General features: G+C 42.9%; 1 protein-coding gene across 3 annotated transcripts in view; it reads right to left on the minus strand.

Annotated features, from left to right (window-relative positions):
- GSTCD (glutathione S-transferase C-terminal domain containing) overlaps positions 1 to 16,366 on the minus strand; it is an 841,775-nt gene that overhangs the window by 728,608 nt on the left and 96,801 nt on the right. For all 3 annotated transcript variants that reach the window (XM_085641409.1, XM_085641407.1, XM_085641408.1), the window contains exon 3: positions 8,191 to 8,631. In XM_085641409.1, the coding sequence (XP_085497535.1) occupies positions 8,191 to 8,631 (441 nt within the window). The remainder of the gene's footprint in view (positions 1 to 8,190; positions 8,632 to 16,366) is intronic.

Genomic DNA, 16,366 nt, shown 5'->3' on the forward strand with positions numbered 1-16,366 from the left:
ACCAGTTGAGCGAGATTAACCCATTGAGGCCATCCGGGCTTCAACTTCTTTAAGCCGCAATGACAGAAAAGGGGAGGATTCTAGGATAAGCTAGAGTATGCCTGTATAATAAGAGTCCACGAGTCGATGTAAAATGGAAATGCCTTCAGAGGTCTGTGTGTAGAAGTGTGTGCTGTAGGAATTGTATACTATAATTGTGTCCTGGATCCCCATATCTCATGCTATGGCATTCCTTCTGGAATAAGAGAAGTCTTATTTAATGGACTGAAGTCACTTTGTCTATTTCAAGTGGCGTGCTTGCATTAGTTTTGAAGACACATGTTTACACTACATATTTACACTCCACTCCTCTTGGCACTGAAAGTAGTACCCAAGAATAACAAAGACAAAGTGGTCTCTCCACTTGAAATAGAGGGTTTGAACTTAACGGGCGTATGTACAATCTTTCAAAGTGTTAACGTTATGTTAACAATTAGTGGGAAATCCGGTTATTGGTTAGGGCTGCTCACATACCACAGTGAAACCAATGCTAAAGGTAAAACTCTGCAAACAAGTTACACACAACATTCAAGATAGTTAGCCTGAATGTTAGGGGCCTTAACTACCCCAGTAAGAGATCAATAGTATGTATACAGCTATCTTAGGCAACAACAAGCAAATATCATATTCATACAAGAAACTCACTTGCATAGAAAAGGACCAATTCAGAATGGGAAATAAAGCTAGTCCAAATCTGGTTATCATGGAAAACAAAAACAGCAGGACTGGCCATCTTATGCAAGCAAGACCTCGACATACAAGCACTCAACACCATTTGGGATGCAGATGGGAGGTACATCAGGGATAGAGTGGTGATATAAGGATGAAATATACTTTACTCATCATTTGCGCTCCGAACACCCAACAAGAAATGTTTATAGAAAGCATTGTGAGAGACTGGGTGGGAACAGTGGAAGGCCACATTATATCGGAATGGGATTTTACTCTAGTGTGGGACCCTACAGTAGATGGAACAGCACATCACTCTTAGTCAATGAAGGCCATGACTAAACAAACAAAAACTCAGTTTGAGGTGATGGGGCTAGTTGATAGCTAGATATTTCTTTATCTGGGGGAAAATTACTAATCCCTTTTCCCCCACATTCATAAATCTCATACTACAATAGACATTTTCTTTTATCTCTAAAGTCTTACTTAGAAGAATTCAGGTTGCACAAATAGGGGAACAATCTCTGTTAAGTAGAAATGGAACTGGAGGAGGGCCCTAACTTTAAATCACGGAACAAATGGAAACAGCAACCACGTATAGCGAGAGACCTGGCAAACAAGGCCGAGCTGGTGTTGGGGATTAGTGATTGCTTTGCAGAGAATGACCCAACAGATACTTCAGTACATACCCACTGGGGTGCATTTAAGGCAACATTCATGATGGCAAAAATGCACAAAGAGGCACGATTACGAGAAAATATCGTCCTGCAGGAATTAGAAAAGTTTGAACGAGAGCATAAAAAATGCCCCAACATAACTAAAGAGAGGGAAATGGCTCAATTACAGGGATCACTATAAGTCTTGCAAACCAGCCAGGCAGAGAAAAATGTTCCATGCCATAAGCAAATGTTTTATGAAAAGGCCAATAAAGTCTATGGGTAGATTAAGAGTCCAGAGAATGAAATAACATATAACACTGTTAAAACCCCTGAGATAAGGGACACAAGTGGAAAAGGAACCCTTTTTCAGACGTTCTACCTGGAGCAATAAACAGCAAAGCAAGAACATAAGGAGGACATTGAGTATTGCCTTGGAAACATGGCTCTATGCCTCTGGAATGGATGGAGAAGATGGCCTATCATAAGGTAAGAGATTAAGCAGGCCATTAAATCTATGCACCATAATAAAGGCTACCAAAACTCGATTACTGATATGGGACAAATGGGGATACTGGGCAGCTTGTCAACTGCACTGACTCCATGTACCCTCATCCACGAAAAACCCAAGTATATCCCTGGGCGTGGACACCAAGTGGTTTGCCAAATAGAAAGAAGGGGAATGCTTGATGATTAGGGACAGGTGAATACCTTCTTCGAAGGAAAACAAGTTTCCAAGTATCAGAAATGGACAGAATGCCATACACACAAATTAGAACTGGTCCATGTAACAGAAAATATGTGATGCCACAACCATACCATTACTCCTTTTGAGAAAGTTTTGGTGGGTTAAATTACAATGAAGGGCCCAATAGCAAAATTGATAAGATGATAAAGGAAGGCAGGATAGTGACGTGATGAAAACACTAAGACCAATGGCAGTCAGAGTTAAAAAGAGGCATGAGCAAAACAGGCTGGGAGAGTATATGGAGTAACATACATAAAAGCTTTAGGATTGTTCAACACAAAGAAGCAGATAATATACAACTGACGAGATGGTACCCAAACTTGAATACATGAAATCATATTTATCCCACACCAGATGTGATTGACATTTGGTAAGGAGAGGGGTACTTTCATCCACATATGGTGGTACTGTGAGGCTACCAGGACCCCCTGGAAGGCGGGGCCGGCACATATAGACGCACTCACAGGGGCCCTAGTTACTAGAGATCCAGCTGTTCTCCTATTACACCTACATGTTGGTTACAAGAAATGTGAAGGAACGGCAAGTAGGACTCTCAGACACCAGTTGGTGGGAATGGCTAAGCAACTGATTACTCTGTTCCGGAAATTATAGGCGCAACCAGAACCAACATTATGGTCTCATCACCTGTGGCCTACAATGGCGTTAGAGAAACTGACACATGCCATCCAACGCTCCAATATGTAATTTGACATAATCTGGTCCCCAGCAATACAATACCAGATACGGCCACCTTGTACACACTTGGCCTCGCCAAAGTTCTGTGCAATGGGTTTATTTGATATTGACTGGACTTCTTCACATGGAGCCTTAGCATAAAACAAAGCGATAGGAGGAGTGAAGTCCCCAAAGTTGTTTCTTACTTAGCAGAGGAGCCCAGGAATGGGAGTGAGAGTACAGCTGAGGAATTAGAGGTAGGAGGTTGAGTTATACTTTGCGTTTTAAGGCAAACCATTAGTTTTTATACGGATTACGCTGCTCAAGGTACCACTTGGAGCAAGAAGGTTGGTTTTACAAAAATAGACTTCTGGGAATAGCGTGGACAGGTGTGTTAAGGGTATTTCTTTAGATATTAGTAGTGGTGACAGGTCTATGACAATATAATGCTACATAATGTGGGGGGACCACCTCTCTCTGTATGTCTATGTATGCTAACAAAGTTATACAAAATGGAATAAAATCTGCCATATGGTGGAGGTTAGTAAGACTGTAGGAGAGATGTGGGTAAGAGGGTAGGCAAATAACACATTTGTGCTGTACAACATTCATGTTGGATAACACTTGCAAACATGCATAAACTTTGCCAATGGATGTAACCATAAAGGTTCAACTGGACATATAAACGTATGCATTTTTAATATGTTGTTTCAAGATGCAGCTGGTCATTTTAAGTTAGATGGGGGCAAGCGTTTGAGCCCACTGGTGCGGCGGAAGCCCGTGTCTCTGCCCACTCGGCAAAGGAGTGCTCATCCAATCTAGAGAGCACCTCCGGTTTGGGAGGGGGATCAATTTTTGAAAGTGCTTCTGTCAAAGTACAATACTGAAATGTCAAAGTGCCCATCAGCACTTTTTAAATAAACTTCACAAAGAAACCCCTAATGCAGGGGGTTGTTTTTAAGATACAAAAATCAATGACCCTTGCACAATGGGACTTTTTTCTCTGTGCTTCAGGGCCACTGATCATTTTTAGATCTCACCTTTAATACTGCGCAAGCTATCGGATTATTATATCGGAGCGACCTATTGTGAATATACATTGGGTTTACAGCCTGCCCACTTGTAAGCATTGGTTGGCTTTATTCTCACTCTGATTTGCTTGGTTCCTAGTCGATGGCCTGCCCCACCTTCACTGTGTTTGTTCCTACCCTGGAGCAGAGCCACTTTTTGATCGGCTGACTTGCATCCTCCCACTGGTTACATTTAGGGAACTACTTTTTTAATTTCCCTCCGGCAGAGGAGGCGGAGTAGCCATTATCTACCGGGATCACCTCTCTTGCAGAGCTAGCGATGCCCAAATCCTGGACTCCGAAAGCTGCCTCTTTACCATCCAGATAGCCCCGACCAGTACCCTGTCGGGCCTACTGGTATATCGCCCCCCCGGCCATTTTCGCCCCTTTGCGGTCGCTCTCCTGGAATCTGTATCATCCTTGGCCCATCTTACTTCCAATTTCTCGATTTTAGGAGACCTAAACATACACTTCGACGACCCTCTAGACACAGGGGCATCCGACTTGATCAATGACCTGGCGGCATACGGCCTCCATCTTGCCAACTCCGGAGCCACACACAATAAGGGACATCTGTTAGACCCAGTGTTCACTAACATCCATCCCCTACAAATTAAAGACTCTCTCCCACTCCCGTGGACGGACCATTTTTTGGTCACTATCCACTTACCAGGGGCATTCAGGAAACCCCACAAACCAGCCACCTATACCAGGGATAGGGCATGGGCCAGACTCTCGGCGGAGGACTGGTCCAGAGCCCTAAACTCAACAACCCCTAGGCTCCCGGATGACCCGACCACTGCGGACAAACAGTTCAGGGAGTGGATTTCCACCTCCCTCGACTCCATCCTCCCCATAAAAACTCGTGAGGAAAAAAACGGGAAAACGGGCTCTGCCCCTTGGTACACCCCTGAACTCAGATCTCTCCGCAAAGAGTGCAAAAAAGTAGAGAGATTGTGGAGAAAGGACTGGCTTCATGCCAGTGAGGATGCCTACCGCAGCTCGGTAAGAATCTATAAATCCACCTTGAAGCTTGCCAAAGCCGCCTACTATGACGCCAGAATAAAAAACTCGGCGAGGGAATCTTACCTCATAGCCAAAGAACTACTTAAAATACCAGCGCCACCCTCATCGCACCCACCTCCTCCGGACAGAAGTAAGGAACTGGCTACCTACTTCGACTCCAAAATTGCCCGGATACTAGCCTCCCTCCCACCTATCAGTCCATCCAAACCACACGGATAAAGAGGCAGCCACTAACCCCTTGGGTAACAGCCTACACCCTCAGCTGTCCACATTTAGAGCAGTATCTTTGAACGAAGTAGTCTCTACACTGGCCAAGATGAAAAGCGGCTCTCCCCTTGACCCTGCAAGATCCTTAAAAACAGTGTCCCCTAGCATAGCTCCTACTATCATGGAACTTATCAACATCTCTCTTTCGCAAGGCTCTGTTCCTCCGAACTGGAAGAGCGCTGTTGTCAAGGCTCTTCTCAAAAAACCTCAACTGGACCCTGATGACATGGCCAACTACAGACCAATCTCGCTTCTCCCATGTATCAGCAAGATGGCTGAGAAATTGGTTAATGTACAACTTTCCCAGTACCTCGAGGCTAACAAACTCCTGCGTCAGTCTCAAACTGGATTCCGCCCCGGCCATGGCACGGACACCGCACTCCTCGCTGTCATCGAGGAGGCAAGGTGCATTCTGGATTCAGGAGGATCAGTGGCAGTGATCCTCCTGGACCTCAGTGCAGCCTTTGATACGGTGGACCACCGTGTCCTTCTCCATCGTCTGGCCAGGGCAGGAATCGCGAGCGCCGCGCTCGCTTGGATAGACTCTTTTCTATCAGGCCGCTCATTCCAGGTTTGGGACGGCAACTCACACTCTGCCCCTCTACCACTCTTAAGCGGAGTCCCCCAGGGGTCTTCGCTTAGTCCCACCCTATTTAATGTTTACATGGCCCCCCTTGAGGATGTCGTTACCCCTTACGGGATAAAAATAGTGAGCTATGCGGACGACACGCAACTGGTCGTCTCATTATCTCACCTTGACAACCACCCAGACAACCTATTGAACTGCCTCCAGGACGTTCACAGCTGGATGAGCGAGTCCTCTCTGAAGCTCAACGGAATGAAAACTGAAATCATGCTCATGGGCAAGAAATGGACCACCATTCCCCCATCGGTCTGGCCAGACGTTTTCGGTGAGGTGCCAACCCCGAAAAAGGAAATTAAGACACTGGGAGTCTGGCTGGAACCTGAGCTGACAATGAACACCCAGGCAGCCAAAACAGCAGGAATCTGTCTTGGACTCATGCGATCCATCCGCAAGATCCTTCCACTTCTTCCTCCCCTATCCAGAAAACTACTGGTTCAGGGTCTCATTCTTGCCCGGCTAGACTACAGCAACGCCGTCTACCTCGGTGCCCCCGAATCCACCTTGGCGAAACTCCAACGCACTGAAAATGCGGCGGCGCGGCTCATTATGAATCTCCCCCCCAGAGCTTCGGCCAGGCCCGCCCTCAAGGCCCTACATTGGCTTCCTGTGCGCCAGAGGGTAGAATTCAAGGCTCTGTGCACTGCCCACAAACTCATCAACGGTGTAGGCCCAGCTGCCCTGAAAGACATGGTCACCCCCTACAAAGCTCCCAGACTCCTGCGCTCGGATAACGAACGCTTGGCCACTGTCACTAGATTCAGGAAGGTACGCACCGGTGGGCGACGCTTTGCGGTCAAAGCGTCCTCAGGATGGAACTCACTTCCTCGCAGCCTGCGTCTGGAATCCTGTCACCTCCTCTTTCGTAAAAGATTGAAAACTTTCCTTTTTCCCAAATAGTATCCCTCCCCTTCCCTTCAGATCTCCACTGATCTCATAGTGCGGGGATGCCTCCGGGTCACCAGGCGCTCTATAAATCGCTAAATAAATAAATAAATAAAAATTCAACACTGTGTGTGCATAGGCTTTCTAGCTCTCCTGCATTTGATGCTTTTTACCCCCAAAATGCCTCCTCCCCCTGTGCTGTAGCTCTTCACCGAGGCATTGTCTGTAAAAGCAAAGCAACAAGGATAGTTTTGCTGGGTATGGCTGAAACGCAGGCTTTAACGGTTGTTTCTGTTTTAGCTCCTGTATTCAACATATTGCATGAAAGCACATAATTTGGCACACAAGGGCTTTTATGGCGCTGGGGAAAGGGCCATCTGATGCATTTACTCAACTAATGTCTGAGACAGTATGTGTACTTAGCATGACACTTCTCCTGAGAGACCACAACTCTGCTCCCTGTCCTACTACACAGGTCTAAATGGCTGAAACCTGCAGAAACTAAATTAGGCCATAGAAAGCATTGCCCTTTACATGCAGACACTTCCTTATTCTTTTTTAATTTGGTTCAGAGTTTCGGAAGTGAAAAGTATTTGAAAAATAAACTATGCCTTTTATAAAGATTTAAAACATTGAATTCACTATTCAGTTGCGAGATACCATAAGATACCTGCTTGCTTTTCCGTCGAGATTTAGATTTTTTTTTCTTTTTTAAACAATACTTAGCAGACAAACATTGGCAAAACCAACAGCTTGATGCTCGCATTATAAAGGCCAGACCCATTGTCTTTCTCCATGCTTTTTTCTTTTGGTGGATCGGCTGCTAGGTCAGGGTTCCAAAAGCAGATCCAGCTCAGGCCCTGCTATCAGAAATCTGGGGGTTCCCAAGTCTCAGGGTAGCTGCAGATTTGGCGCAGAGGGAGCGCCACTGATTTAGGACGAGGCTTCCAATCTTTCAAACCCCAAACAAATCCCTTAGTTTGAGCCTGTAGCATCCCGTGTGTCAGTATGTGACGATACAAATCTGTGGAGGACACTTCTGGTCAGAGGTGCAACTAGGGCCAACTAGACCCAAATTTCGGGAGGGGTGGCTAATAAACATTTCGGGGGGGAGGGGGCTAATTCTTCCAGCAATAGGCAGAGTGGAGATGCAGGGGCTCTACGACGGGGTGAAAAAACAACAAAGCCTCGTTAACAAGTATATGGTCTTTTAAAGACCCGTGAAGTACTTGGGTGTGGCTGCAAGAAGACGGACGCCAGACCAACCAGCCCACAGCAGCTCAAAATCTGTCTGTGTGTGTACCCAGGAAGCTGTCTCAGCCCGGGCTGACACACACGACAGGGGGGTGAAGCCCTTTGTGCCCTATGGGCGTTGCGTGCCTGCTTCTGGTTCACTGAGTTTAAAACCTTTGTTCCCAAATGAATATATTTTTATATTACATTGCTAGAGCAATCACTCAACAGAACAAAGCATGCATCGCTCGATAAACATCCACGACAAAAAAATCTTACCAAGAAATGATGAATGCAGGGTAAGAGGACAACATCAGTGAGTGTGAAGTACAGCCCTTCGGCAAACACGTGTTCCAGTGGCGGGAGGTCAGCACATTTTGCTTTTCTTATGTGGGAGGGCTCCCTGCTGGACTCCAGGGGTGCTTCCTGGTTTGTTAGTTTTGAGAGGGCAGCACTCAGCTCCAGGCTGGCACCAAAGAGGTCCTGGTTGTCACCTTGTGCTTCGACTTTCGGCCTCACACTTTGTGCCCCGGAGTTCCCACTCTTTGCCTGCTGCTTAAGCTTCTGGCGGCGTATTTTGTCATCGTTGTGCACGCGGACAGGTTCTCGTAGTTTCTTCTCGAGCTTCAGTATTTCCAGAGGAATAGCTCCTTGTTCCTTGAGAAAGCGCTCCACTGCCTTTGGGATGCTGATCTCACAAAGTCTGGTCCACTGGCTGACCTGGCAGACAAACAAGAGTGCATGAATAAATCAGGGATCACAGATCAAAGATAGAGCTAACAAGGTTCTCAAACGAGAGGCTAGATTTCTACCTAGACAGCGTTGCTTCGACAGAGCTCGTATATCTTGGCAAAAGGGGGAAAAAAAAATAATCAGCAAACGCCAGACTTTCATCCCTTATCAAAATAACAGCAAACCCAAAAAGGAATTACACGGAGACAGAATTGCTGTGTTAAAAAATAACAGATGTGTACTCTCACTCCTATTTAACTATCAACTCCTGGCTCTTAAAGAAGCTAAAAAAACAGATAAAAAATTGCCGGCATTTTTCTATAAAGAAGGTGGAAACTCTAAAAAGCCGGTGCTGTCCACAATGCAGTCCCAGAAATTAGACTCTAGTCCCACAACACTCTCAGTACCATACACTTATATGTATTATAATTACAGCTTCCATGTTAACAGTTTTCTATCACTTACATCTTTTGCATTTATGTGAAGGATTGCTATTTCCTCTCATATCTCATTGCTTGTAAAAACTTTGCCAAAACAAAAGAGTTTTTGCATATTAAGTTTGTATCTCTCCATGAAAACTGAATAAGCAGAGTAAATACAGCATCCTCTTCATTGTAGTTGAGAAAATAAAAAGCCTGGCGTGCTTCTGTTCTACGAAAAATCTCCATTGTGGCTTAAATGGCGAGCAGAGCGACATGGAACATCTAGACGTGGTATTTTTCATAGTTAAAAGTGCCATCGATCATGTCCCGATCAACGTTTCTGCAACAAAACATGACCCTGGCACAGTTCATGCAACAGGTTGCATGAAGCCACAATCATTGTGCCACTACTCAGGCACCATAGCAGCAAATGCACGAAGACTGGTGGAGGCTAGGGCTATGTTGCCAGGTGTTTTCAAATAAATACACACACCAAACGTATTTGTGGGTAAAGTATATTTGTGTACCTACTGATAAAAAGATGATTTCGAGGGCACCTCTGGTTAATTCATTATTCATTTTTTTTAAACTAATTTCATATTTTCCAAAAGTATTCCATCTCGTTTTAATTTCTTTATATATAATTACTCAAGTTTGATAGATTAATTCCATGCAATTAGTCTTTGCCCTCCAACACACATAGACGTTTTAAGGCACAAAGTGGGCTCTGGCCCAGGGCCTCAGCCTTTCAGGGGGCCCACTGACAGAGTCTTGCCATGATGACCTTGAATAATTCTTAAGCATAATGTTTTAAATAGTGTTTTCCTTTAATTTGTTTTAATGTGGGTGATGTGTGAGAGTCTATTACAGACATTTATATGATTCATGCAACATTCATAAAAAAGTTATTTTAGATCAAAACAGGACCTCACATATGAGAAATAGAAGGTTGTCACAGAGATTATTTATAGTAATGGTAGTGATCTGTTGCTGTGTTACAGTATTGAAAGCACACCTAACCATCTCTGAATATTAGATGTAAACACATTTAGAATTTATTTGGACGATTGTGCCTGTGCATGTCAGTGATCTGGCCAAACACGGCATGAAACAGCTGAAACTGGATCATAAATTACAAACTGTTCGGAACAGGGGCCCCAAAATCCTTACGATATCCCTGTCAACACGTGCTTCATGGTATTAGTTCTCAAGGCTAACCTAATTCAACCCACAGAAAAAAAAATAGTATGATTCAATTGGTATGCTATTCTTTTTGTCCCAGACTTTATTCAGAACTGCACTACAAGGGAAATGGGGGGCCATATGAGGAGCGCCGGAGCTGGGCTCGATTTTGAATTTCCCAGACTTTCATATCCATATTTGTGTTTATACCTACTCTACTCACAAATCAGAGGACTTCCCTATATTCAGCAATGTTATTTTTTCTGTATTGCTATTGAATATATTGCTTACTTAGATAAACTATAGTTTTTTTAAATCATTGGTCCACACAAATATTTTGTAGAAAAAAAAGATCGTATAACACAATGTTAAGAAGACATGGGAAGCCGGAAGAATGTAAACAGCTTTATTCCAGGAAGAAAGGCACCACCGGTTACATGAGTGCTGCCCATGTCGATAGCTCCCCGTCAACTGTCCTCCCAGGGCCACAACACAGACTTAACCATTCTAGAACAGAATAAGCAGTCTGTGCCGGGAACGGGCTACATGTACATACAAAACACAGCTTCCCCCTTTAACAAAACACAAAAGAAAAAAACCAGAACATATGAAGGTAAAAAAAACAAGACTATGAATTAGATATACAACTTATTCCTAATACGAGCAATACAATCTGACATCCACCCTGGTCTCTTGCGAGTACGTTTGTTCTCGAAAACACTGGGCATAACCTTGTCGCAAGGACTGAGTGAACCTTGATCAGCACACTACGTGGCAAAGTAATTTCTGCATTGCTTTCAGATACTTGTGTCGTTACATTTTCGGTGTGTCCAAGTGCCATCAGATCATCCGAAACACTTCCACCATCATCAGAACTATGACAGAGTTTAGTACATTCCTTCTCATACAATTCTTTTTCCCCTTTAACAACTTCAATTCTGTTAAGATTCCACACTTTGCCATTCACGAGTATCACCGAATTCTTAAAGACGTCCTTTACAGCAATAGGTCCCATGTACTGACTCTCCCCATTACTCACTATCCACGGTTTATTCACCTTTACCAGCATTCCACTGTGAACTACAGGATCCTTTCTTGTCCCTTTTTTAAGGTCAAATCTACACTTGTTGATTAAATGAGTTCTCTTTATTCTCTCTTACTTTTTTAAAATGGATTGATTTTCCTGTGGACTCTACTAACCAAGAGATTGCTTTTGGTGCTAGGTAGTCTGCCTCTCATGATCTCAAATGGGGAACAATCCATCACGTCATTAGTACACCTGCAATTTGTATAGCGCCTTTGAGCACTCTATTGAACCTTTACATAATACCATTTCCACTTGGATTATACAAATAAGTTGTGCAATGTGTATTTGCCTACTCTCTGTAAATAATTCTTCGCCTTATTTGACAAGAATTGCACTCCATTATTGGTGATGATGCGCACAGGCAAACTTTCCTCTGTGAAAACTTAATCCAGGAAGGATAGCACAGTATCCGTGTCTAGCCTCTCCACAAATTTTATGATTGGCCATTTTGAAAGTACATCAATAGCCGCCACAATATGCTTACACTTGGGACCAACTGGCCTCATAATATCCATTGAAATGGTTTCTCATGGGTTATTAAGAATAGTATGCTCTCCCATATTGGGCCTCAATGTTTTCAGAGACTTGTCCGCATTGGCACAACTAACACAACTCCTAACCATTCGTTCCACAGAAATGTCTATCCCTGGCCACCAAACACCCTTCTTCACAGACTGTTTGGTTTTTACAATTCCACTGTGCCCCACATGACCATGCATCACTATGGTGTGTCTCAGCCCTACAGGAGGGACCGCTCTATCACCTCTCCAAATGGTACCATTGACATACGACAATTCATTCCTTACTTCCCCAAAACACCTTAATACAGGACGAATTCACTTTTTGGTAGGCTGACCTCTAACAATATCATTTTGTACCTCTTGCAAAATGTTATCTTTCAAATATTCTTCATCCCAAACTTCTTTTTTAATAGGCATAGCACCTTCATCATGAACCAAAGTAATGTGAAAGTCATCCCACTCATCCTGAATATTCTCTTTTATAGGTAAAGGTATTCTGAATAAAAAATCATCCGTAACATCATCTCTTCCTGGAACATACACTACTTTATAAATAATGTCTTGTAGACTCATAGACATACAAGAAATCACTGCTGAAGCTTTGATCATCCCTTCTGTGGTAAGTAAACGTACTAATGTCTTATGATCACTCCTGATTTCACACTGTTTACCCCATATAAAAGGTCTGAAGCGCTCTAACGCCCAAATGCAAGCCAAAGTCTCCCTCTCAATGGTAGAATACTGCTCTTCAGTAGGCGACAATGCCCTGGAAGCCTATGCTATAATGGACTCACCGACTTTCTCAAGTTTCTGTGTTAGTACGCCACCCAAACCTTTAGAACTGGCATCCATTGTGACAACACAGGCCTGCTGAAGGGCAAATCCACTCAATGCAGCAGCTATCGCTATTTTCACATCCTGAAACTCTTTTTCACAATCAGCATCCCACAAAAACCTATTCTTGTTTTATAGTAATTGCCTTATATAGAAATTCCTGCATGAAAAAATCGGTATATACTTAGAGTAAAACCGAGTTAAACCGAGAAACAACCTCACATCATCTTTAGAAACTGGAGAAGGAGCTGAACGAATTGCCTAAACTAAATCAGTTTTGAGTTTGATTCTTTCTTCACATAGGACATGTGCTAAATATGTAACTGAAGAGACAGCAAACTTGCATTTTGAGTGTTTCACAGCTAACCCTTTGTAACGTTTTCAAAACCTTCTCTAAGGTGTTATTTATCATGCTCTACTTTGTTTTTCCCAAACATCAAGATATCATCCTGGAAACAAAGAACATTCTTACAATCTCCAAACAGATCATGCATAATGCCCTGAAATACAGCAGCAGCTTAAGCGAGTCCAAACGGCATTCTCTTAAATTGAGAACAGCCAAATGGTGTGATGAAAGCAGTATAGTTTTCGCAACTGTCATGCAGTACGATCTGGTGGTAGGCAGCCAACAGATCAATGCATGAAAAGAGTTTGGCTTTGCCCACCATTGCTAACATTTCAGTAATACGTGGTAGGGGAAACTGTAACGATATTATTGTTAAGGTGGTGCAAAGAGATGTATAATCTGCCGTTAGTTCGCATTGCGATCACAATGGGAGACACCCAGTCTGAAGATTCAACTTTATCACTAATGTTTTCCTCTACTAATTTTTTACGTTCCCTTTCCTCCTCATCCTCACCACTATGGGAATGTTCCTTGCTTTATAAACTGTAGGGCAAGCATTTTCCTTTAAAATGATCTTATGTTTGAAATTAACTAGTTCTCCAATAACATCTCTAAAATCCTCAGGAAGCTTTTGTAACATTTGCTCCCCACAACCATTGAAATCATCACCCACCATAACAGGATCTGGACCGTTTGAGTTCAATATGATGTCAAGTTTCCCTTGCTCGAACCAACCCAAAACTGAAGGCCTTGTTTAAATACATGTAGTTTCACTTTTTTTAATCTAAAAACCAGCGTATGGAAACCAATTATTTCTATTCTCTCACCAAAATACCCCTCTGGATGAATATCTGGCATCTCCAAGTTGGCTCCCAACCTCTCAGCACACTTGGATGTCCATACATTCTCATTGACAATGGAGTAGGGAGACCCCGAATCAGCATAAATCTGAATCTCCACTCCTCCAATTGTCATGTCACAAACAGGTTTCTTTTTAATCAAAACATTATCGATATTCAAAATAAAAGGTGAAGATTCCTTAATGTTTAGTGAAAATGAATTGTTTTCCTCTGTGCCATGATGCCTGAAGATACCCAGTCCTAACCCAAGTAAAAACATGGTGAAAATCCCAATGCAGACAGTATGAATACGTCGCGAACACCTGAGAACGGATCCGAAACAATGTAGAAAAGCCAGCAGCCACGGAAATAAATCCAATGTTCAATAATATAACAAGCATTAGCATAGCCAATAGGTCTCGCTTTTGGGACCTTATAAGTATTTAGTTTTGCAGCACAATATCCTTGGTGCAACAACATCAGCTGTTGCATGGCTAAACCTTGTACCTTATAAGTGTTTAGCCATGCAACAGTTGATGTTGTTGCACCAAGGATATTGTGCTGGATAACTAAACACTTAATGTCCCAAAGGCGAGACCTATTGGCTATGCCAATGCTTGTTTAGCGATGTTGTGCAGCATGGATAAAGAGGAATCCCCCATAAAAAAAAAAAGATGCTATTATGCAGTCGCAGCAGCTGTGTTATTTTGTAGGTAAAAGCACAACACATGAACGCACCTACTGCGTGCGTGTGAAGTTTTTTTATTTACTGAGCCAAGTTGTACTGGTAAATAAAGAAAAACAAAGCAGTGCCAAAGCATTTTTTTTAATTTTTTTTAAGGCCGGTGGAGGGAAATAACGAAAGGAGGGCTCAGAAGCAACACGGAGAGTATTGGTGCGGGAAAGATTACAGAGGATGGAGTATGCGTGTGTTTGTGTGTGCGAGAGAGCGTGCATATGTGCCTGTGTGTGTGTGTGAGAGAGAGAGAGAGAGAGAGAGAGAGAGAGAGAGAGAGAGAGAGAGAGAGAGAGAGAGAGAGAGAGAGAGTGCATGCATGTGTGTGTGAGAGAGAGAGCTTGTGTGCGTGAAAAAGAGAGAGAGTTGTAGGGAGAGCAGGTATATCCAATTAATGAGAGGAAAGGCGCCCCGTGGCACCGGTTCTCATGCAATCTTTTCGTGTTTTTAGGTATTTTAAATGCAGTTTTTTTCGGACCACTGTAATATACACACGAGGGACAAGCAGGGAGCGTGGAGTAGAGCAGGAAATTAATATTACAAGGTCTTGTGTCCGCCCCTGTTACATCAGTAAAACGTAACGGTAGCAGGAAGTGATTTCATTCTACCTAATACATGGATAGAAACATGAGAATGCTCAATTCACTTTGTTTCCGGAGAAGATCAGTGCCTGTATTTTGAGTGAACTTTGTCAAACTAGTTAATGGAAAATGATATTGAAGGGTGCTCATTGATAAAGACTTTATGATTGATAAGACTTTGGTTGTGCCCCCCGAAAAAGAACAGCAAGCTCATTTATTGTTTGCAAGGTCACCTAAACGTACACAGCTACTATTGAGCCATAAGCATAACTTGGGGGTGGTATGTGGTACAATTAACCAAAAAGTGGTAAATGTTTAGAAACTGCAGCATGGCCATCGCAAACTGTACACAGTGTTTAGAACGTGGCTTGAATTGATGAACACCACATTGTACACAAACATTGTCTATAGAGTTACATACTTTGCAGGATCAACCTCTCTTTGCCTCAGAATAGTGTAGCTTTCTCTTAAAAAGAAGTTAGAAATGCTTTATTTAAATGTCATCATGTGTTTTTAAGCAAAATTGCTACAACGAAATCAGTTTCTCCTTCAAGTAAAATGTATTGTTTTGCATGCTTTAACATATTGTTTAAAATGTTATTTTGATTAGCAAGGACTTTACTCTACTTGCTTTAAAATGCAGCGATTTCACAGATTTTTAATGTTCGCATATTAAATTCTTATTTTTGATCAATTAATTTATTTTCCCCAGAGGTTCATCGCTAATGCACAGAGCAGAGAACAAACGGTTGCCGCTTTTTAGATTTTTTGAGTGCATTAGACTGCTTATTCAGTTTCACCCGTAATTGGGGTATTCATTCTAATTCACTCTTTAGATGAGTTGGGTGCAAAATTAGTGGCTTAATTTTACACCAGACTGTTAGGAACACCAAAGGAAAACAACACCAGGCTTTGAAGCAGCATCAGCTTTTTGCCTTTATCACTAAAACAAGTTTTTATTTCCAAACGATCTACAAGAGTTAAATCATTGTTTAGGGGGCAGAAACACTTAAACAGGATTACCGAGTTTCAGAGTACAAACAAGCATCAGAACTGACTGCAGGCAGGAAGAAGTTGCCAGTGGTGCAAAGAAAAGAAAACTAGAAGATCAAGCGTGCGGCGAACGGTGCACTTAATGAGCATGAGGAATGCCATATGGCGCCTTTGCTCAAGCG

The sequence above is a fragment of the Triturus cristatus genome, chromosome 2_2 (assembly GCF_964204655.1).
Source record: "Triturus cristatus chromosome 2_2, aTriCri1.1, whole genome shotgun sequence".
NCBI classification, from domain to species: domain Eukaryota; kingdom Metazoa; phylum Chordata; class Amphibia; order Caudata; family Salamandridae; genus Triturus; species Triturus cristatus.